General features: G+C 37.9%; 1 protein-coding gene across 6 annotated transcripts in view; it reads right to left on the reverse strand.

Annotated features, from left to right (window-relative positions):
* Scaper (S-phase cyclin A associated protein in the ER) overlaps window positions 1-20,450 on the reverse strand; it is a 323,341-nt gene that overhangs the window by 61,056 nt on the left and 241,835 nt on the right. For all 6 annotated transcript variants that reach the window (XM_027415034.2, XM_027415035.2, XM_027415032.2 and 3 more), the window contains one exon: window positions 17,502-17,625. In XM_027415034.2, coding sequence (XP_027270835.1) covers window positions 17,502-17,625 — 124 coding nt within the window. The remainder of the gene's footprint in view (window positions 1-17,501; window positions 17,626-20,450) is intronic.

Raw genomic sequence — 20,450 nt, forward strand, 5'->3', positions numbered from 1 at the left:
GAAGAACTGAGAAAGTAAGTCTCAGCCATATGGTTCTTGTAGCTTATGCTCCCAAAACCCACAGATCCATTCACATCAGTCTGCTACTCCAGGCACAGAATGTTCACCAGCCACTCATTGGAGACTGCCAACCCCACTTCAGACAATTCTATGGTATATTATGTATATGAAAATGCCTTGATGAACTGGCTATCATTGGTGTCTCCCCTCATTTGTGATAATCAGAGCAAGGTTTCCTTTGAGAACTATTCAGAATTCAAAATAGGTCTCCTTAGCATTGCCTCAGTTTCACTGTGTTGCTTATATGATAGTTTTCAATCCCTTCATCCTCCAGATAACTCTTCCACAGTGGGAAGTCATCTTGTTCTCAATACTGCTTAACTATATCACACAACATTAGCTTTTTGTCCAACCTCCACCCCTGGAAGTCATAATACACTCTGGACACACTGAATTCACAGACATCTTAAAACCTCCACATAAAGACCCCTTAGCCTTGAGTCTTTCTCCACTGGTGCAACAGAAAAATTAGCTATTTTCACAACCTGCTTCCTGTATTAAGGGTTGGCTCTTTCAACTTAAATACCAGTCAACTGTGACTGCTATGTGTCTTGGCTCCTTTTGCTAAGGCTGTTGACCCATCTCTGTTGTATATACATTTGCTATGTCTGCCTTCAAGCCTCTCATAATTGGATTCCTATGAACACAAGGATTAACCTCTAAGGTTCTAAATCTCTACAGCTACCAAAACCACACTGGAGTATATTTGGCCAAAACAATGCTTATTATTTTTTAGATATGCAACCTATGACATTTGTAAAACAAGAGCCACTGGGGCTAATAAAATATGGTATATAAGTATGAAAGAGAGCAGTATTTGTGTGCCACCACACATAGTGAATATCTGTGACTGTGAAACACCTGGTTTCCTAGAATGTAAACGGGAAATTCCCAAATCAATTACTTAGTATTTTACAGCAAATAATATCCCTTCTGCTCAGAACACATACAAGCTTTAACTACAAAAGGCTCTACTGGCAACAACCAGGTTCTCTCCCATTGTTTAAGTTTTAGTTTACTTAAATAATTTATTTTATTTTTAATTGCAATGTAATTATATAGTTTCTGCTTCCTTCTCCTCCCTCCAATCCTTCTTATTCATATCTCTCAAATTCATGTCCTGTTTCCTTTAATTATCATTTCACATCTTCATCTACATAAATGAATGAAAATATAACCTGCTGAGTCTGTTTAATACTGCTTGTATGTGTGTTTTTAGGGCTGACCACTTGGTACTAGACAACCAACTTGGGGTACATCTCTGAGGAAGACTAATTCTCCCTCTCTCTGTAGCTCTTAATCCCCTACAGCTCTTCAAAAACAGAACTACTATCTTTCCAGGTACAAAAATCCAGAAACCTGAGCCCCATCCCTCTCATCCTACATATCCAATAAAAAATTGTTGTTGCTGTTATGCTTTCCAAGACAGGGTTTCTCTGGGTAGCTTTGGAGCCTGTCCTGGAACTCAATCTGTAGACCAGGATTGCCTCAAACTCACAGAGATCCACCTGCCTCTAGTGCTGGGATTAAAGGTGTGCGTCACCACCAATTGGCTGTGCTTTATTATTATTATTTTTTGAGCTGGAGGAATTATCATCAAGTATACATCCTAAAATTTTTCTTTTAATAATATTATTTGTTTAGTAAGTCAAAGCAAACACCATTATTTAAATAATGAGTGGTTCCTAATTAACATCAACTGTTAATATCATCATAAGCAGGAGCAATTTCCAATATATAAGTCTTCTTAAACTGGTTTACCTATTACTAAAACTAAGAATTTGAGTTTGTAGTGCTGATTTTTTTTTTTTAATCACAGTGGGAATCTAGGTATTTTTTGACTCCTTTGGCACATACCACCCACTCTCACAGACAAAGTGACCATTTTCCCTTCTCTCAGACTACTGGGGTAATCTTCTAGTGGGTCTCTTTGAGCCTTCTAATCCACTTTAGTATAAGCAAGTGATGTCACAACATTTTCAGTAGCATCTTACTATATCTAGGCTTAAAGTCCAAAATCCTTAACTTATTCTACATAGCCCAGTATGCTCCATTTCCCGTATGCCCCACTTGCCTCAACTGACTCCTTATTCACTTCTGTGCATGAGTGTTTGAGCCTCCCTACCCTTCTCTGATGCACTGAACTGTTTGACTCACAGGAGCTGTTCCACTGCCCAGACCAGCTTCCACCTCTGCAGCTTTGTACTACTCATCCTTCAGGACTCATTTTGCACAGCACTTCTTCAGAGAATCCTTTGTGATGCTCCTGATGGGCTCAGACTCTGTGTATGCTCTCCTAGGGTCTTATATTTCTTCTCTATAGCATGTATTATGAAAGTTTAGTTGTATGGTCATTTTCCTTATTTGGAAAATATAAGCTCTATGAAGATTAGGACAAATGCATTTCCATCATGGTTCACCACTTAATACCTAGAATAGACTTTCATGTAGACTATCAGTGTTTAATAAAAGTCTTTCAAGAATCAACAATCAAACTAGTACTGTCATCTATTGTCATATAAGAGAAGTAATTTGTTAATACTTAGAAATTAGCTAACCACAGAGTTCGAATTTGAACCTAGGTAGTTTTGAATTCAGACTCTTAATTATATTACTTTTCAAAGGGTATACGGTACTTCTCAGGAAGCATCTTCTCTCATCATCATTTTTTCATGCTTCTTTTTTTCCTTTCTTTTAATTTAAATTAGAAACAACTTTGTTTTACATGTCAATCCCAGTTCCCTCTCCCTCCCCCTCCTCCCCTGCCTGCCACTGACAACCTATTTCATCCCTTTCTGCTCCTCAGTGAGGGTGGGGCCTTCCATGGGAGATTCTTCAAGGTCTGTCATATCATTGGGAGCAGGGCTTAGGCACTCTCCCATGTTCCTATGCTGAGAGAGTATCCCTCCATGTGGAGTGGGCTCCCAAAGTCCATTCGTATGCTAGGAATAAATACTGATCCACTACTAGAGGCCCCATGGATTGCCCAGGTCTCCTGACTGACACCCATTTTCAGGGGGTCTGGATTGGGCCTATGCTGGTTTCCCAGTTATCAGTCTGGGGTCCATGAGCTCCTCCTTGTTCAGGTTAGCTGTTTCTGTGAGTTTCTCCAGCCTGGTCTTGACCTCTTTGCTCATCACTCCTCCCTCTCTGAAATTGGATTCCAGGAGTTCAGCTCAGTGTTTAGCTGTGAGTGTCTGCGTCTGCTTCCTTCCATCAGCTACTGAATGAAGGCTCTAGGATGGCATATGAGGTAGTCATCAATCTCATTATCAGAGAAGGGCATTTAAGGTAGCCTCTCCACTACTGTTTAGGTTGTTAGTTGGGATCATCCTTGTAGATCTCTGGACATTTCCTTAGTGCCAGATTTCTCTTTTAAGCCTATAATGGCTCCCTCCATTATGGCATCTCTGTTCTTGCTCTCCTTTATTCTTCCCCTAACTCAATCTTCCTGCTCCCTCATGTCCTCCTCTCCCCTCCTCTTCTCTTTCTCCTAACTCCCTCCCAATTATCTCAGGAGATCTTGTCCCTTTCCCCTTCTCTGGGGGACCATGAAAGTCTCTCTTGGGATCCTCCTTGTTTCCTAGCTTCTCTGGAGGTGTAGGCTGGTAATCCTTTACTCTATGTCTAAAATCCATATATGAGTGAGTACATACCATGTTTGTCTTTTTGTGACTAGGTTACCTCACTCAGAATGGTTTCTTCTAGTTCCATCCATTTGCCTGCGAATTTCAAGATTCTTTTTTTTTTTTTTCCTGCTGAGTAGTACTCCATTGTGTAAATGTACCACATTTTCTCCATCCATTCTTCAGTTGAGGGGCATTTAGGTTGTTTCCACATTCTGGCTATTACAAATAATGCTGCTATGAACATAGTTGAACAGATGTTCTTGTTGAATGAATGTGCTTCTTTTGCGTATATATGCCTAAGAGTGGAATTGCTGGATCTTGTGGTAGACTGATTCCCATTTTCCCGAAGAACCACTATACTGATTTCCAAAGTGGCTGTACAAGTTTGCTCTTCCACCAGCAATAGAGGAGTGTTCCCTTTTCTCCACATCCTCTCCAGCAAAGACTGTCATTGGTGTTTTTGATTTTAGCCATTCTGACAGGTGTGAGGTGGTATCTCAGAGTTGTTTTGATTTGTATTCCCCTGATGGCTAAAGAATTTGAGCACTTTCTTAAGTGTCTTTCAGCCATTTTAGATTCCTCTATAGAGAATTGTCTATTTAGTTCTGTACCCCACTTTTTAACTGGATTATTTAGTGTTTTGGAGACTAGCTTCTTAAGTTCCTTGTAAATTTTGGAGATCAGTCCTCTGTCGGATGTGGGGTTGGTGAATATCTTTTCCCAGTCTGTGGGCTATCGTTTTGTCTTGCTGACTATGTCCTTTGCCTTACAGAAGCTTCTCCGTTTCAGGAGATCCCATTTATTAGTTGTTGATCTCAGTGTCTGTGCTACTGGTGTTATGTTCAGGAATTGGTCTCCTGTACCAATTCGTTCAAGGGTATTCCCTACTTTCTCTTCTAATAAGTTCAGTGTGGCTGGGTTTATGTTGAGGTCTTTGATCCATTTGGACTTAAGGTTTGAGCATAGCGATAGACATGGCTCTATCTTCAGTCTTCTACATGCCAGTATCCAGTTATGCCAGCATCATTTGTTGAAAATGCTTTCTTTTTTCCATTGTATAACTTTAGCTGCTTTGTCAAAAATTAGGTGTTCATAGGTGTGCAGGTTAATATCAGGGTTTTCAACTTGATTCCATTGGTCTACCTGTCTATTTTTGTGCCAATACCAAGCTGTTTTCAGGACTATAGCTCTATAATAGAGCTTGAAATCAGGGATGGTGATGACTCCGGAAGTTCTGTTATTGTACAGAGTTGTTTTGGCTATCCTGGGTCTTTTGTTTCTCTATATAAAGTTGAGAATTGTTTTTTCAAGGTCTGTGAAGAATTGTGCTGGGATTTTGATGAAGATTGCGTTGAATCTATAGATTGCTTTTGGCAAGATTGCCATTTTTACTATGTTGATCCTACCTATCCAAGAACATGGGAGATCCTTCCATTTTCTGGTATCTTCTTTAATTTCTTTCTTTAAAGACTCAAAATTCTTTTTTTTTTCTTTTCTTTCTTTTTTTTTTTTTTTTGGTTTTTCGAGACAGGGTTTCTCTGTGTAGCTTTGGAGCCTATCCTGGCACTCACTCTGGAGACCAGGCTGGCCTCGAACTCAGAGATCCTCCTGCCTCTGCCTCCCGAGTGCTGGGATTAAAGGCGTGTGCCACCAACGCCCGGCTAAGACTCAAAATTCTTATGATACAGGTCTTTCACTTTTTTGGTTAGCGTTACCCCAAGATATTTTATGTTGTTTGTGGCAATTGTAAAGGGTGATGTTTCTCTGATTTCTTTCTCAGCACATTTACCATCCATATATAGTAGGGCTACTGATTTTTTTGAGTTAATCTTGTATCCTGCCACTTTGCTGAAGGTGTTTATCAGCTATAGGAGTTCCCTGGTAGAGTTTTTCGGGTCCCTTATGAAAACTATCATATCATCTGCAAATAGTGAGAGTTTGAATTCTTCCTTTCCAATTTGTAGTGTCTTGATCTCCTTTTGTTGTCTTATTGCTCTAGCTAGAACTTCAAGTACAATATTGAAGAGATAAGGAGAGAGTGGATAGCCTTGTCTGGTCCTGATTTTAGAGGAATCACATTGAGTTTCTCTCCATTTAGTTTGATGTTGACTGTTGGTTTGCTGTATATTGCCTTTATTATGTTTAGGTATGTTCCTGTTATTCCTGATCTCTCTAAGACCTTTATCATGAAGGGGTATTGGATTTTATCAAAGGTCTTTTCAGTATCTAGTTAGATGATCATGTGGTTTTTCTTTTTTTGTTTATATCTCATCATCAATTTTTAAGAATCAAATATTTTCAATTCTCTTAATTTCTGGCTGACATCTCAAGGACTACCTACAATGGCCTAAATGGCAAAAGTCCAATGTCATAGTAAAAACCACACACACTAAATTTCATTTGACATGAGAGAAGTATCAGAAGAGAAATAAGGTACAATGAGGAAAACATATGTGCACGCTATATGGAATGCTGGCCTCTACAGGCTAGCACATCTAATCAAGCCTCAAGACAACTCCTAAAACAATGAAGAACAGCAAGGCAAGAGACTGAAAGAGCACCGTGTTAAGAAGTAAGGAGATAAGATGTGTTGTAGTTGGCTTAGCCTGCATGAATTTACCTCATTATTCTTTATTTTATCTTGCATTACTATGGGCCTCATAAATGTTATGTAAGTTCTTTACTCTTGAGCTACATTTCATCTTGCTTCTTCCCATTGGTCAGTTTATATAGTACAATATAAAATTTAGGAATTGGTATAGCTATGACCACAGTGAACATACAGAATTATCTCAGCACCATAAACACACCACTTTATAATGAATAATATATCTTTTCCTTTCACTTTCATATAGCAACTAACCTACTTTCATCTTTATGTAAAATTTTGTTCTTGTAAATGGAATAATTAAGTATGTCACTTTTTGAGATTGGCTTTTTGGTTCAAAAGGTGCCAAGAGGCTATGCATATAAGTAGCTCCCTAGGTGTTTACTGAATAATATATCACATGATGGATGTACCAAAGCTTAATCATTTTTCATTAAAGGTTATTTTGGTTGCTCTAATTTTGGAACAAAACAATTAGGCCACTCACATTTAATATAATGACTGATGTGTGAGGGCTTATATTCATGACCTCAGCCTTTGTTCATTCTGGGTGTAATTCGTTCAGTTTATGGAATCTATACACTTATTTCTTTTGGTAATTTGAGACATTTTGTCATTATTTCTTGAAGTACACTTTCAGTTTTATCTTTTTTTCTCCTCTCTGTGCCTGATGACATGAATGTTAGATCTGTTGTTACAGCCCTATCAGTCTCTGAGATGTGGTTCATTTTTTAAAGGTATATTTTCTCTGCTCTTCAAATTGAACAATACTACATTATTCTGGTTTTAAATTAATATTTTCATTCTCCACATTCTACTGTTAAGCCTATACACTGACTTTAAAAATTTTGTTCACTGTTAGCTTTAGTTGTAGGGTTTCTTTTTAATTATCTTCATTTTGTATTTCTTTGCTAAAACCATTTTCATTTGCTTATAAATATTAATAGTTGCATGATGAAGTATTTTTACAGTGGCCAACTTAAAATCTTTGTGTGAAAAATGTAGTATCTACTAATTGTCTTCATTGGTTGAGATTTTTTTTCTAGTTCTTGGTATGTTGAATTTTATTTTCATCGTACCTTGGAAATCTGTGGTATTATAAGGTTCTGGGTCCTCTTTAAATTTTGTATTTTAGAAAGTATCTTCCTGATTTTATGCTGGGGTGGAGCAAGAAGAGTCATCTCATTACTGTCAGATAAGGGTGGATGCCCAGGTTTTTCATTGGCCTTCCTTGATAATGGTGAAGGTGCCTTGTTATTGTTGGTTAAGATAGGAATCAACATTAGTGCACAGATACAGCATATCACTTCTCCTTACCTTGTCTTCACAAGACAGAGACTGGGTTTGCTACAAGAACATGATGTCACCTTCACTAGTATCTAACCTGACCCCTACTGATGAATCCTGGAAAGAGTGAGAGTCTGTGTGGTTCCCATTTGTTCATTTCTGAAAAACGTGTATCAGTAAGACACAGATCAGTGACTGCCAAGGGCCAGGGAGAAAAGGTGACATTGACTTTCAAGGGGAGTCTGCAAGGGAATAAAACTATTCTAGATCTAGAATGGTTCTTTAGTAAGTAGGCCTTTTTTCAATCTGGCTTTCTAAACTCAATGTTTTCAGGAATTCAGAATAATTTATCCATGTGTTTGTGTATATCAATATCTCATTCCTTTTTATTCCTAAGTGCACAGATATATTTGTTGATAGATATGTATATTGTTTAGCATATTTAGCTATTTGTGGATAAGGCTGCTAAAATCATTCTTGAACAAGTCTTCGTGGAGAAATGTTTTGGCTTTTCTTGAATAAATAGCTAGGAGTGGGATTGCTGGAATGTAGCTAGGTCAGTTCACATTTTTAAGAATCTTCCCAACTTAAAGCATGCTTTCTAGTTGTTTTAAATACAGGGATCTGTTAAACTCTACTGCCAAGGTTTATGAGAAGAAATTAAGTTGTCTTTCAAGGAGCGGGAATGCTAGAGCAAGGCTGTGTTAAGACTTTGAAGCACTGCATTAGAAGTGCTAAGGAGACCACAACATTGCTGACTTTCCCTCTAAACAAGTGATTTCACAGGTAAGAATGAGCTGGGCTAGAGCAGAGGCTGACCATAAAGAATGCAGTTAGTCCAGCCTCACATCTCAGAAAATGCTAAGGGGATCAGGAAGGGCAGAGGAACTTAGTTGTGCGCATGACCGCTTAAATGTCTGCTTTTACTATTTATCTTTCATTTACTAGAAAAACAAGGTAGACTACACATCTCCACATGAACAACACGATGCTGGGCTGGAAGCTTCAGGAGGGCAGGCCAAGGCTGCATTATTACTGCTGCTGGGAAGGCCTGAGCAGGTCTGTCTGTATTCCCTGTGCTCATTTCCACTCACCCTCCACACCAGACTCTCTTGTATTACTCTCTTCTCATCCCATTTGACTTACTCAGACCTGTCTTATTTTCCTGGTCTTCCTCAGAGTCTTCTATGTTCTCTCCCCTCTGTACTTCCTGAACATGTATACACATGGGCCTCTGTATAACTCTTAGCCTTAGGTTCTTGGTTTTAATTTCAGATTTCTTTTCTAGTTTTTTTCTGCTGGATAGTGGCTACCAAACCTTCTATCCCAGCTATGCTAGGTAGGGGTCAACTGAACTATCCCAATACTGCTGACAGCCTTTAATTTTGAGTTGCAGTCAGCATCCTACAGCCAGACCAGCAACATCCTACCACAAGATACCCTGACATTACCTATTTCCCATCTGGGTACTGGGACTGCTGTTTTTCCGTGTTCTGGTAGTTTTTATCATCAACTTGACACAGCCTAGAATCTCTGGGAAGAGGGAACCTCAAATGAAGAATGGCCTTCCTTGATCAGATTGGCCTATGGTTGGTCTCAAACTCACAGAGATCCACCTGCCTCTGCCACAAGTGCTGAGATTAAAGGCATGTGTCACCTTGCCCGGCTCTAAATTATATTTCTTTATATTTGAAATGCATCTCATGTAGATAATAGCTGGGTCCTTCTTTTTATCTGTTTCAAAGGTTTTGCCTCATAACAAGGATAAACATTCATTACATGAGTAATGTTACTTTAGGCCCATTGGTTCATCACTGTTTTGTTTTTCTCCTGTTTTATTCTCTATTAAATTTTTGGGTATGTTTTAGAAGCCAATTTTAGTTTATCTATTGAGTTCTGAGTTATTTTACTTGTGTTTGTTCTGAAGATATTACTATATACAATCTTAATTTTCACTATACACTCTAAATTAATACCGTGCAAGTTTGTGTAAAATGTAGACAAATAGGTCTGGAGAGATGGCTCAGATGTTAAGCACTGGCTGTTCTTCCAAAGGACCTAGGTTCAATTCCCACTCACATAGTGGCTCACAACCATCTGTAATTTAAGTCCCAGGGGATTCAATGCCCTCTTCCAGCCTCTGTAGGCATTGCCTGTGTGCACCACACATACATACATACAGGCAAAGCACCCATACACATAAAAAGAAAATGTAAACAGACTGTAACTTCATAGATTTACTTCTGGTCTTTCTGAATCTTCATACTATGTAGGATGATATGCACACTATCATATGTAGGATGATATGCACACTATCACATGCAGCAAAAATGACGTGTTATATAACTCTGTAAGACAATGTTGGCATTTTTGCTTTAAGTCATGTTGTTAAAAATTTAAGTACTACAGAATTTCCATTTTTACTGATCTTCCTTCTTTCCTGACACACTTTCTTGTCAGGTGTGTGTGTGTGTGTGTGTGTGTGTGTGTGTGTGTGTGTGTGTGTGTGTGTGTGCTGTAGTGATTGAACCTGGGGCTTCACTACCAGTGAGCTACAATATAAGCCTAGTCCAAGTCTGCTGACAATGAGTCTTGTGATGGATACTTTAATATGAAAGTATTAAATACACATAAATATAATGTATAAAGTCATGAAATTTCACTTGAATCAATTTTAAAAACTTATTACAATCATTTGTGTGTGCAGGTTTGTATGTGAGAGGGAACACATACTACAGCATGCATGTGGAGGCCAGGGGACAACTTGGAAGAATTGGTTCTCTTCTTTCACTATTTAGGTCCCAGGGATTAAATTCAGGTTGTCAGGCTTCACACCAAGAATCTTTACCTATGCTGCCTTCTTACTAGCCCTTGCATTTATTTCTTAAGCATATCTTTGCAGATATGTAAATTAAGGATGATAACATTTTCCTTCAGCATGTTAAAGATGAATTTGCATCCCAATTACACTAGCAACAGGTTATGGAACTCTGGTGAGCATCTTACTTCACAATCTCTATCTTCACATCTATCTTTTAATATCACTGTCCTGTGAAGGTCTTCTCTCTGGTTCTGTAATTCTCTTCCAATAAAATATAGCTTGGTGAACATAAACCAAGCTTATATTTTTGACAAAGGAAAAGGCAAGGTATCAGAGATTGTCCAAGCAAGTGCAACATGGTGAAGAGAGAAGGAAACAAGATGCAACTGGTATCAGGAGGAGTACAGCTCTCTTCAGCACTGAGATTTCTGCTCCCTTGTAATTAACTATGGAGCTCTTGTTCTGGTTGCTCAGGATAAAGAAAACAATGTGGCAACCAGAGAGTTCCAGGCCTTGCTGCTATAATGAAAATCAAACAGGCACCTGGATGGATCTGCACATGGTTAAGTGAAAAACAATCCCCTGTTCTAAGACTGCACTTATATTTCCTTTGTTTGAATCCAGGGCTTTCCTGTCACTTGAAAAGCACGACAACTTCTTTAGTTCAATAGTATCATATCAATTATTTAAGATTTGTACATCACTTTTCAATTAAAAGCCTCCTCAGATCCAGTAAACACATATATATGATTTATCATCATATTTTCTGAATATTTCAAAAGAACAGGTCACTATGAATCAGAAACAAGACTGCTAATAAAATATTTAATGCATTTAAAAACACAATGAACCATCAAGAAATTGTAACTCTTTTAATTAGATGATTCTTTACCATATCCTACTCACATGACAATATTAAACATATAAAATCAAAGTCACAAAATTTTGGTGTTTCATTGTTGTACTTAACAAAGTAAGGACACAACTGATTTCATAGGAGAAGGCTTGGACAAGCACTTAGGAGATTAGGGTTCAGGTCATGGCTCTGCATGTAGGTAGCTCTGTGACCCCTTCTGCACATCAACCTGCTCAACAGACTGTTGTACTTCTCAGTTCCTGCTGAATGGCAAACACCTGTCAGTCAATTGTTTACAGCACTGAGTAGCACCATCAGTATTTTGTTTAATGGCATAAACTGCATAAAATAAATTAGTCCCCTTACAAATCTTTAAGTATCTTTTATAATATTGTTAATTTATATAAGCATGGTTGTGAAACATATCTAGAAATTTTCCTCATTCATGATTGATGTTCTATTTAAACATACCTCTTTGTTTTCCCCTAATAGTTTATTTTTTGATACTTTATATAGTTGGAATCATGTAGTATTTTGTTTTGTTTGTCTGTGTTAGTATTTGAATGTGAAATATTATGGATATGCAGTTATGTTTGAACATGTGGTCATCAGCTGGTAGAACAGTTTTAGAAGGTTACAGAACATCTAGGGTGGGCCCTGATCTCACTTCCTGTCTATTCCTTGCTTCCTGCCCCCATGCCTTCTTCTCTACTGTGGTAGACTGCATCCCTTCAAACTGTAAGCCTAAATAAATCCTCCACTGCTTATCATGTATTTGGCTACAATTATTAATTTCACTTAGAACTAGCCATAATGTCACCATTCATGTTGTAACTTTCCAAGACTTAGTAACATTCTTTTCTTTCCATATAACTACTTATCTACTGATGGGCATTCATACCTCTTGTGGTTTACTTATACCTCTTGGCCTTATGAATATGCAATGAATATGACAAGATAAGTATTTGTTCAAGATCCCAATTTAATTCTTTTGGATAAATGCTCAAAAGCTATGATCATTTGACAGTTCCATTTTTTCATTTTATTAGGGACATTTCTACTGTTTTCCACAGTGGCTGTATTACCTTGCATTCTCAGTGATTCATAAGTCTTTCAGTTTAGCCATGTCCTTACCAGTAACTACTAGTTTCTTATTTAAAAAGCAATTATGGCCATCTTAACAGTGTGAAGTAATACATCATTGGTTTTGATGTGCATTTCTTTAAGGAGCAGTGATTTAGATCACTTTTTCACATACCTGTTGTCTTTTAATATACCTTCTTTGAAGGAATGTCTATGTAAGCTCCAGATTTAAATTTGTAGCTCTTGATGGGACTTGGAATCTGCTGTGGAATCACTACAGGAAAATTATCTGTGCATTTATTTTATTTTTCACATCTAAATCTGATCAGATCATTTAAATATATGTTTTATCTCTGTTGATATTCTCATTTTCCCAAGTAATGTCTTTTTGAGTTTAAAAAGCATCTTTATGACAAATATTTTTTCTTGTCAGTTAGATCATGCACTCTGTTTCCTTAAGGACTCCTTAACAGATTTAGCTGGTCTTTAGTTCAGCCATGTTTCTGTTTCTTTGTGCATTTTTCTAACTTTTGATGAGCTAGCTTTGTGAACTTGACAAAGTGCCTCCTCTCCCAGACTAGCTTCCACCTGGAAAGATTCTTAAGAGTAAATAGACACAGAGATCATGGTCCCCAAATCTCTTTTGGAGGATATAAAGTTCTCTGAGTCATGTGGATACCCTGTCAGGATGAAGGGAGAAACTTTTTAAATCAGAAAGTTATAATCTCTGAACATTCGCTGGTTGTAATGTACTAAGTTTTCTTGCTCTCTCTGCTTAACAACATCCAAAGTAGGCTTGCTTCCATTAAGAGAAGAGACAAGAGACAAGAGAATCGAGACAAACATACTCCTTCATGTGGTTCTCACTCTGAAAGAACAGCCAACAGAGTTGAGTGTCTTCTCTTGCTCAGAGCATCCAAGGCACCATGATTCTTTGGTGCAACAGCTAGTTATCTCCTTTGCTGTCTGGATTTGGTACTCACTCCCATCAGGCTATCCTGGTTCTTCCCAAGCACTTGTGTATGGAAAGACAGAAATCAGCTTGCTAGTAGTGCTGCCTCCATGCCTCTAACTCTGTCCTGGAAAACCACTCTTCCCTGGCACTGAGCTGGGGTGGTCTGACAAACTATAATCATGAGAAAGTGAAAGAGCTCTTTTTACTTGCTTCAGTGTGACTTTTTGGTCAGACTGTATGGTGCACTTTAATTTCCTAACTGTTTTCTGGATTTCCCATAAATGTATACTGCCCAATATATTAAGTCTGTGTCTCTGCCGGGGAATGAGGTCTCAGGCCTCCTATTCTGCCATCTTGCTTTTTTTGTTGGTCTTTTTTATTGCTTTTCAATGTGTTGCTCTAGATTCCTTAAGGAGGCATATAAAATTCCATGCTCTGGAATGAACTACACTTAAGAGAAGATGCTTAATTACTTAATGAAGAAAGCAATCCATTTTAATGTGTTTTAAGCCCTTCATGCTTAAATGAAGATACTACACCAGTGTTGGCTTCTATTCTTAGAAGAAACTTGTCTCAATGAACTGGTTTTTGCAGAGCTCCAAATAAATTCCCACAGAGCATATCCTAAAAATACAACTTTGCATTAACATTGTAATAAGTATGTACTTTTATAGTGTTACAAATGTTGATTTATATATTTTTAAAGTTATAAACCCAGAACCTCAGAAACTTCATTCATATCCAAGCATAGTCAAATCTACCTTCTCAAAATGCCCAAAGGCACACTAGTTCTTCCATTCATTCATCACACATAACAAGCACCATTATGTGCTGGGCACTCATCTAGGTCTCATGGACTGCCCAGTTCTGGTTACAGAATGCTTACAGAGAGTCTCTGATAGCTTGTCATTTCCTCTCTTCTCAACTATGGGCTTCTAGAATAAGGACTTGTGTAAAATTCTGTACCTGTGTCATCTGAGAAGTACTAAAGAGGTAATTGAAATGAATTGTATGTGTGCTAGAGCAAATTCCAAGCAGCCAGAAGGGTAGAAAAATATCTTCTAAAGCATTGGATTTATCAAGAACCAGGAAGGCTGAAGTACCCAATAATTAAGTGTCTTATAATTCTACTAGGTCACAATTAGCTACTTTTCTCCATTTTCCCATCATTTCTGAACAATATGTTGGTGACCACTCTATCCTGATTTAAGGGGTATTATCAAGTTAGTGGTCCATATTTCAGTTATATGTACATGAAAACCATTTACCAAAAAAAGAAAGGAATGCGCTCAAATTCCCAAATTATTACCAGAAACATAAAAGCCACCATCAGCATCCATTCCAAACTAGGAAACACACCTATATCTCTTAATTGCTACAAAACCAGTCACAGCACTGAACAATTGATAGCTGTAAGATAACAAGCTTACAAGGAACAGAAATAATCAGTATAAGAAAGGAGGGCTAAAATGCATTTGACAAAACAAATGTCCCTGGATCCACACTGAGGAAAATTTACAGAGCAGAATAAACACATGATGTGACAAAATATATTATCAAAATATATTATAAGTGTTTTTGAGGGATCCCAACAAGGGAATATTGAAAGCAACTAGGGCTTTCAAACAAGAGGGAAATAAGCTACATAAGAAGACATTAGCTTGATAGCTGGCACTGAATAAATGATAGCTATTATAAGGGACTAAGAGCCACGCTCAGTGTCCTCTGTGATGGACCAGGTAGAATTACTCAATGTCTTCCTCCATAGTTCCATAGCTCTCTATGAAGGATGTCATTTCAACATCTCTATGATAAATCAAAGTTTGTGATATCCCCAATTTAAATTAATTTTAATTTGCAAAGCTGATACATAAAGGTGAATTGTTTGTGAGGTAACTAGTTATACAGGTAGAGTCCACAGGAGCGGGATCAGAGGTAGCTAAAGGGCTAGCCTGTTCCCTTCTGCCATATGAAGCCTCTGCAACACAGAAGAGGATCTGCATAAGAGCCTATATTGGTACCTTGACCATAGACTTCTAGCTTTTAAAAATGTGAGTAAAAAATTCCCCCAATTAATAAAAGCTATGCATCTATAGTATTCTTCTCATAGGTGCCCAAGCTAAGACATCACCTATCTTATTCCCTATGCAGGGATTTCCTAGCAGGCTAGGATCATAGTCTTGTTCATTGTCTCATACCATTTCCATTAATAGTTTTTTTCCCCTTACAAAGCACAAAGAATCAAGATAGATTTCTTTACTGTAAGATATTTTGTTTCTTCTTTCACATTTTAAAGCCATTCTATTCAGTTCCATGTTCTATTTAAAGCAATGTTTCCTCTTCCATTATTGACAGAATAAATTCTTTTTACAATTATAGTGAACAACTGAAGGAAAACATTGAGATCCAGTATTTTTCATCATTCTTTCTTTAAAATAATTTTAGGCCAACAAATCCATTACAAAAATAGTAGACCCAGTTAACCCAGTGTCCCTGGCTGTCAACAAAACCACAGCACAATTACTGAAAGAAGATGTTAGGACTGAGTCAATAAAATGAACTGTTTTACAAAACTTATTTAAATCTCTCTGTTTCCCCACCTGTCTCCTTCTTTTCAGGGCCTCATATTACATTTGGTGGCTGTACCTCCTTAGACTCCCCTTTCAGTGACAAATCTTACCTTACCCTTCCTTTCATGATACTGACACTGTTGAAAAGTGTCAGTCAGTTATACTGTATAGGTGGTCCCTGAATTTACATTTTATACCTAGATTTGACTCTTGACTCTGTGACTTTGATCTATGTAGACTTAAAGTCAGATTCTCAGGGACTCAAGTTTCTTTATTTGTGGAACAGGTAACAATGATCTTTTAAAACTATCCTGGAAATTAAATGAGGCAACATAAATTATGTCTTTTGGTCTGTTTTTGAAGATTTTTTTTTTTACTAAAATGTCTTACCCATATTTTAGTAACTTGTTTTGTAAACAAAACTGAGAACAATTTAAGACTTTGATTCATACACATTGCCATCACTGTAACTAGCTGGTGTTATTGTCTGTGGCAATGCTAGTCTGTATCTTTCCTTGCTTTCCCACTTTGCTCTCTCTAATTCTTGCCAGTATGTCTACATGTAAGGCTTCATAGTCACCTTGAGTTTTAGCTTGTGACCAGCAATCTGTAGGGAACAATTTCTTTACTCAGACATTCACTCAATGTTATACCGAATCTGCCATCCTCTGTTAGGATGTTGAACACAGTAATAAGCTACATGTCTTCATGGATTTTAGGACCAGTGGGAAAATAGGTAAGTAAATAGTTACAATTCAGTATCATCAGGTCAATGAGATGTGATGTCTGGGAGCACATAAAAAGCATTCTTAAATCTGGGATTGGGAAAACAGATTTGAGATTTCATGAGGAAGATGCTCTTATGCATAAATTAAGGCCACAGACTGCAGAGGAAGGAAGGGAAGAAAGGGAGCAGAGGTGTGGAGCTTAAGGAGAGCAATTAGAGCCATGGAGAGTAAAAGCAACCTGGCTCTGGGAAAACTCTGGTGTTGTAAAATCACAGTGCCAATACCTCAGGTGCTCAGAAACCTTGCCAGGAAACTTCTGGTCCCAGGGCTCTGAAGACTGCATTGACAGACCTAAACCTTTGGATATTATACTGAGCTTACCTTGTTTAACATCTGTGAATGGAGGTAAAATTTAAGGTGACAACTGGCTGCTTACTCACATCATAAGTAGGTTTGCCTTTTCTGACAAAGGCATTTCTTAAATTTTCTTTTATGTGTAAATGGCCATGGAAAAGCCCCCATTTAATTGGCCCTTTTTGACATATGCTGGTGAGAGACTGAGGCTTTCTCAGTTTTCTTTTGATAACATCCATTCCTGTGGCTGTGTAGGTTTGGCATTGGGTTCAGCTGGTTCCAGAGTCAGATTCAACATGTAAATTGGTGTTCTTCATAAGTGTTGCATACTTATTACTCATTAAAACTTAGAGTTTAGGAGACTTTGACACAAAGGTTCAAATAACTCAAGAGATTTCACTGTCATTTCCTATTGTACGTTCTTAACCACCTTTCACAGTCTCCCTCTCCCTTCAATCTGGACAGTAAATAGGCTGAATTCTTAGATTTAGTCACAGGACTATTTTTCAAACCTTAACAGCTTCTTACTCAAGGCACTAATATTACATACCGTCAATTGGTGTATCAGGAGATCCATTAAGAAGGTAATCTTGTTACTAAACAGAACATCAGTGCAGTTTTCTGAACAGTTATTGCAGGTGAGGTTGTAAACATTGATTGCATTGCAGAGAGACCTAATAGGAAGGAAAACACCATTTGTAAAACCTGAGCAACTCTTCTCCCAACAATTTAAAATAGGTAAAGTCCATGGTATGTAAGGAACAGGAATGAGATGGAAGCTGCTGTACAAAACAAGCCCACTTCACAAACAAAACAAAACAAAACAAGCCCTAAACCATTAGACACAGTTCCATCAGTTAGACATAAAAGAGTTACTTTTATTCAAGCGCAGTCTCACTAGTACCTAACAGCTCTCACTAATGTCTATTAGTTACAGGGCAGACAATGAAGAGAATTTTCCAGTCTTTCTGATAATTGCTTCATTTAAGATCAGGCATCTTTTAAGTAACACTCAGAAAAAAAAAAAGACTACCAAATTGCCTGTTGCCAGATCAGCTGGTCCAGGACAAGGCAGCTGAAAAAACAGTGTAGAGAAGCTGGAGCTATCCCTCATGAGGTTAGACCTATATGTTTCTGGGAAGAGAGTCCCACACTGGGATGGGGCATGGACATGGATCTGGCCCTGTGCAGAGGGAGACTTCCTTCCTAGTGGGTCCAAACTGGTCATGGACACAAACAGTCCAAAGAAAAACCAGCCAGAGATTTTTCTCTAGGGGATCTTAAGGAAAAACCATATTAATTGCTCAATGAAACTTAAAGCAATGAGCTCAGAGGACACAGGACTCTTCTGAGTGTTTTGAAGTCTGGGACTAAAACTGCCTGTGTGATCAATGTTTATTTATTCTGACTTGTCTTACTGAATTTTCTTCTTAGTCCTTCACAACCAACCTTCTAGGACAGTAGTTCTCAGCCTTTCTAATGCTGTGACCCTTTAATACAGTTCTTCATATTTTGGTGACCCCTGAACATAAAACTGTTCTTGTTGCTGCTTTGTAACTGTAATTTTGTTACCGTTATGAATCATGATGTAAATATCTGATATGCAAGATATCTGGTATGTGACCCCCGTGAAAGAGTCCAAAGGGTTCATGTCCCACAGGTTGAGAACCACCGTTCTAGGACATTTGTTGACTGTCAATCAGCAGCATCAACATTACCTGGGAACTTTAAGAAATGAAAATTGTCAAGCGCCACTGCATATCTAGTAAACAGAAACTTGTGTCCTAAAAAAATTCTGCATCCAGAGATGAGAACCATAGGTCTCATTCATTCATGAATGAATCATTCATTCATTCATTCATTCATTCGTTCATTCATTCATTCATTCATTCATTCCAAAGTTCCCTGTGATATGCAATACATTATGTTACTATTACGCAGATAAGACAGGTAAGTGCCCAGAGCTGAAGCTTTAGTGGGAAAAAGAAAGTGAGGAGAGCCCCTGTTATAATAATGCTTGATAAAGTTGGTCCTGACCACAGAACTGATGGGCTTCTGGAAGTCAGTTACAGTAGAGCGTACTAGTGAAGAGGGGAGCTTCAGGAGCGAGATACTTTTAGGGCAGAGTACCAGTTTATCATTCAAGATTTTAGCAAGTTTCTAACTTATCATTCTATCATCTATTTCACATGGTTAAAAATAAGATGATATTTAAGCTTCCTGTGATTGTCATGAGAATTAAATGAGATAATAAAGTACTTAGGGCACTAACAATCAGTAGGACTCATTATGTAATGTTATTATAATTATTTGATAACAAGATTAAGACTGCAAGTGTTTTTTCCATAAGGCAAAAATAGGTATCTATGATTGTAAAAATAATTATATTTGGTAAGCCGACGTATAAAGAAATGGTTTAAAAAAAACTGTTAAGAAAAAATTTACTGTTTGTAATGCCATTCTTTCCTTCCTGTTGTAAGCATTTCTTGGTAACACTTAGCATCTCCTGTAATACTAGCTTTGAATTTTTAAAAAGAGAAGCAGATTCTTACTCAGAAGCACAAACCACAAAACAGAAACAATTGTTCTGGCTGAAGTGGAAGATGAAGGGCTCTCCCTTCTCAAAGAACCGGAAGGCTTCCTTAGACACATTTCCTTGGAATGCTGGGGAAACGGCTGCACTAAGATACAGCTAAAATGTAGCCTGTTATTTTTGAGTACCTAAGGGCAATCACAGCATAACAGCTGAACTCTTCTTAAAGTGTGTGGCCTCAGAGGGACCAGAGCCCCAGGGCATCTGTGTGGCACCACTGTTTTTGGTCTCAGGTTCAGAAGTATCCCAATGATTTTCTGAGTCATGCCCTCTGTGAATTCCTATCTGATCAAGGACAAACTGAAAAAATCCTATATTATTTTAAAAATACCAATCTCTTACTATTGTGTCCAATTTTCAATAGCATAAATAATGCTTTTTTTGTGAGTGAGAAGTCTTTGTTGTGGACTGCTGGAGAAATGCTCCAGCTGATTTAAACAGAAAAACTGACAGGCTGTTAGATACACAACAGAATCTGGGATGTGCTTCTAGTCCTGCTACCCAAATCAAACACTACTGAACTGGCCTAAACAAGCAAAACAAATCCAAAACACGACCAGGCATGATATGCCTCACCCTGAATATGACTTTGGGCTTTACAAACAGTAGCCTCTAACTCTTAAAGACTAGAGTGGATACCCCTGCTTTACTTCATTAACTCCAGAGTAAGAGTCTGGCTTAAGGCCTCAATCACCTGCCTGTACGCAGACACAATGAAGTCTGGGAAGCAAATACCTGCTTGCTTCTTTCATAATTGCTGGTTATGATGAAATGGGTCAAAGGAAAATGAACATTTTTAAGGTTTTCAAGCATACTGCCAAATTCAAACTGACTTTTAGGGAAAAAATGCAAACCAATTTTTACTTTGAGAAAGGTACCCCTCCTCCCATGTTATGGCTAATACTG

This window comes from Cricetulus griseus, chromosome 4 (genome assembly GCF_003668045.3).
Source record: "Cricetulus griseus strain 17A/GY chromosome 4, alternate assembly CriGri-PICRH-1.0, whole genome shotgun sequence".
Lineage (NCBI taxonomy): Eukaryota > Metazoa > Chordata > Mammalia > Rodentia > Cricetidae > Cricetulus > Cricetulus griseus.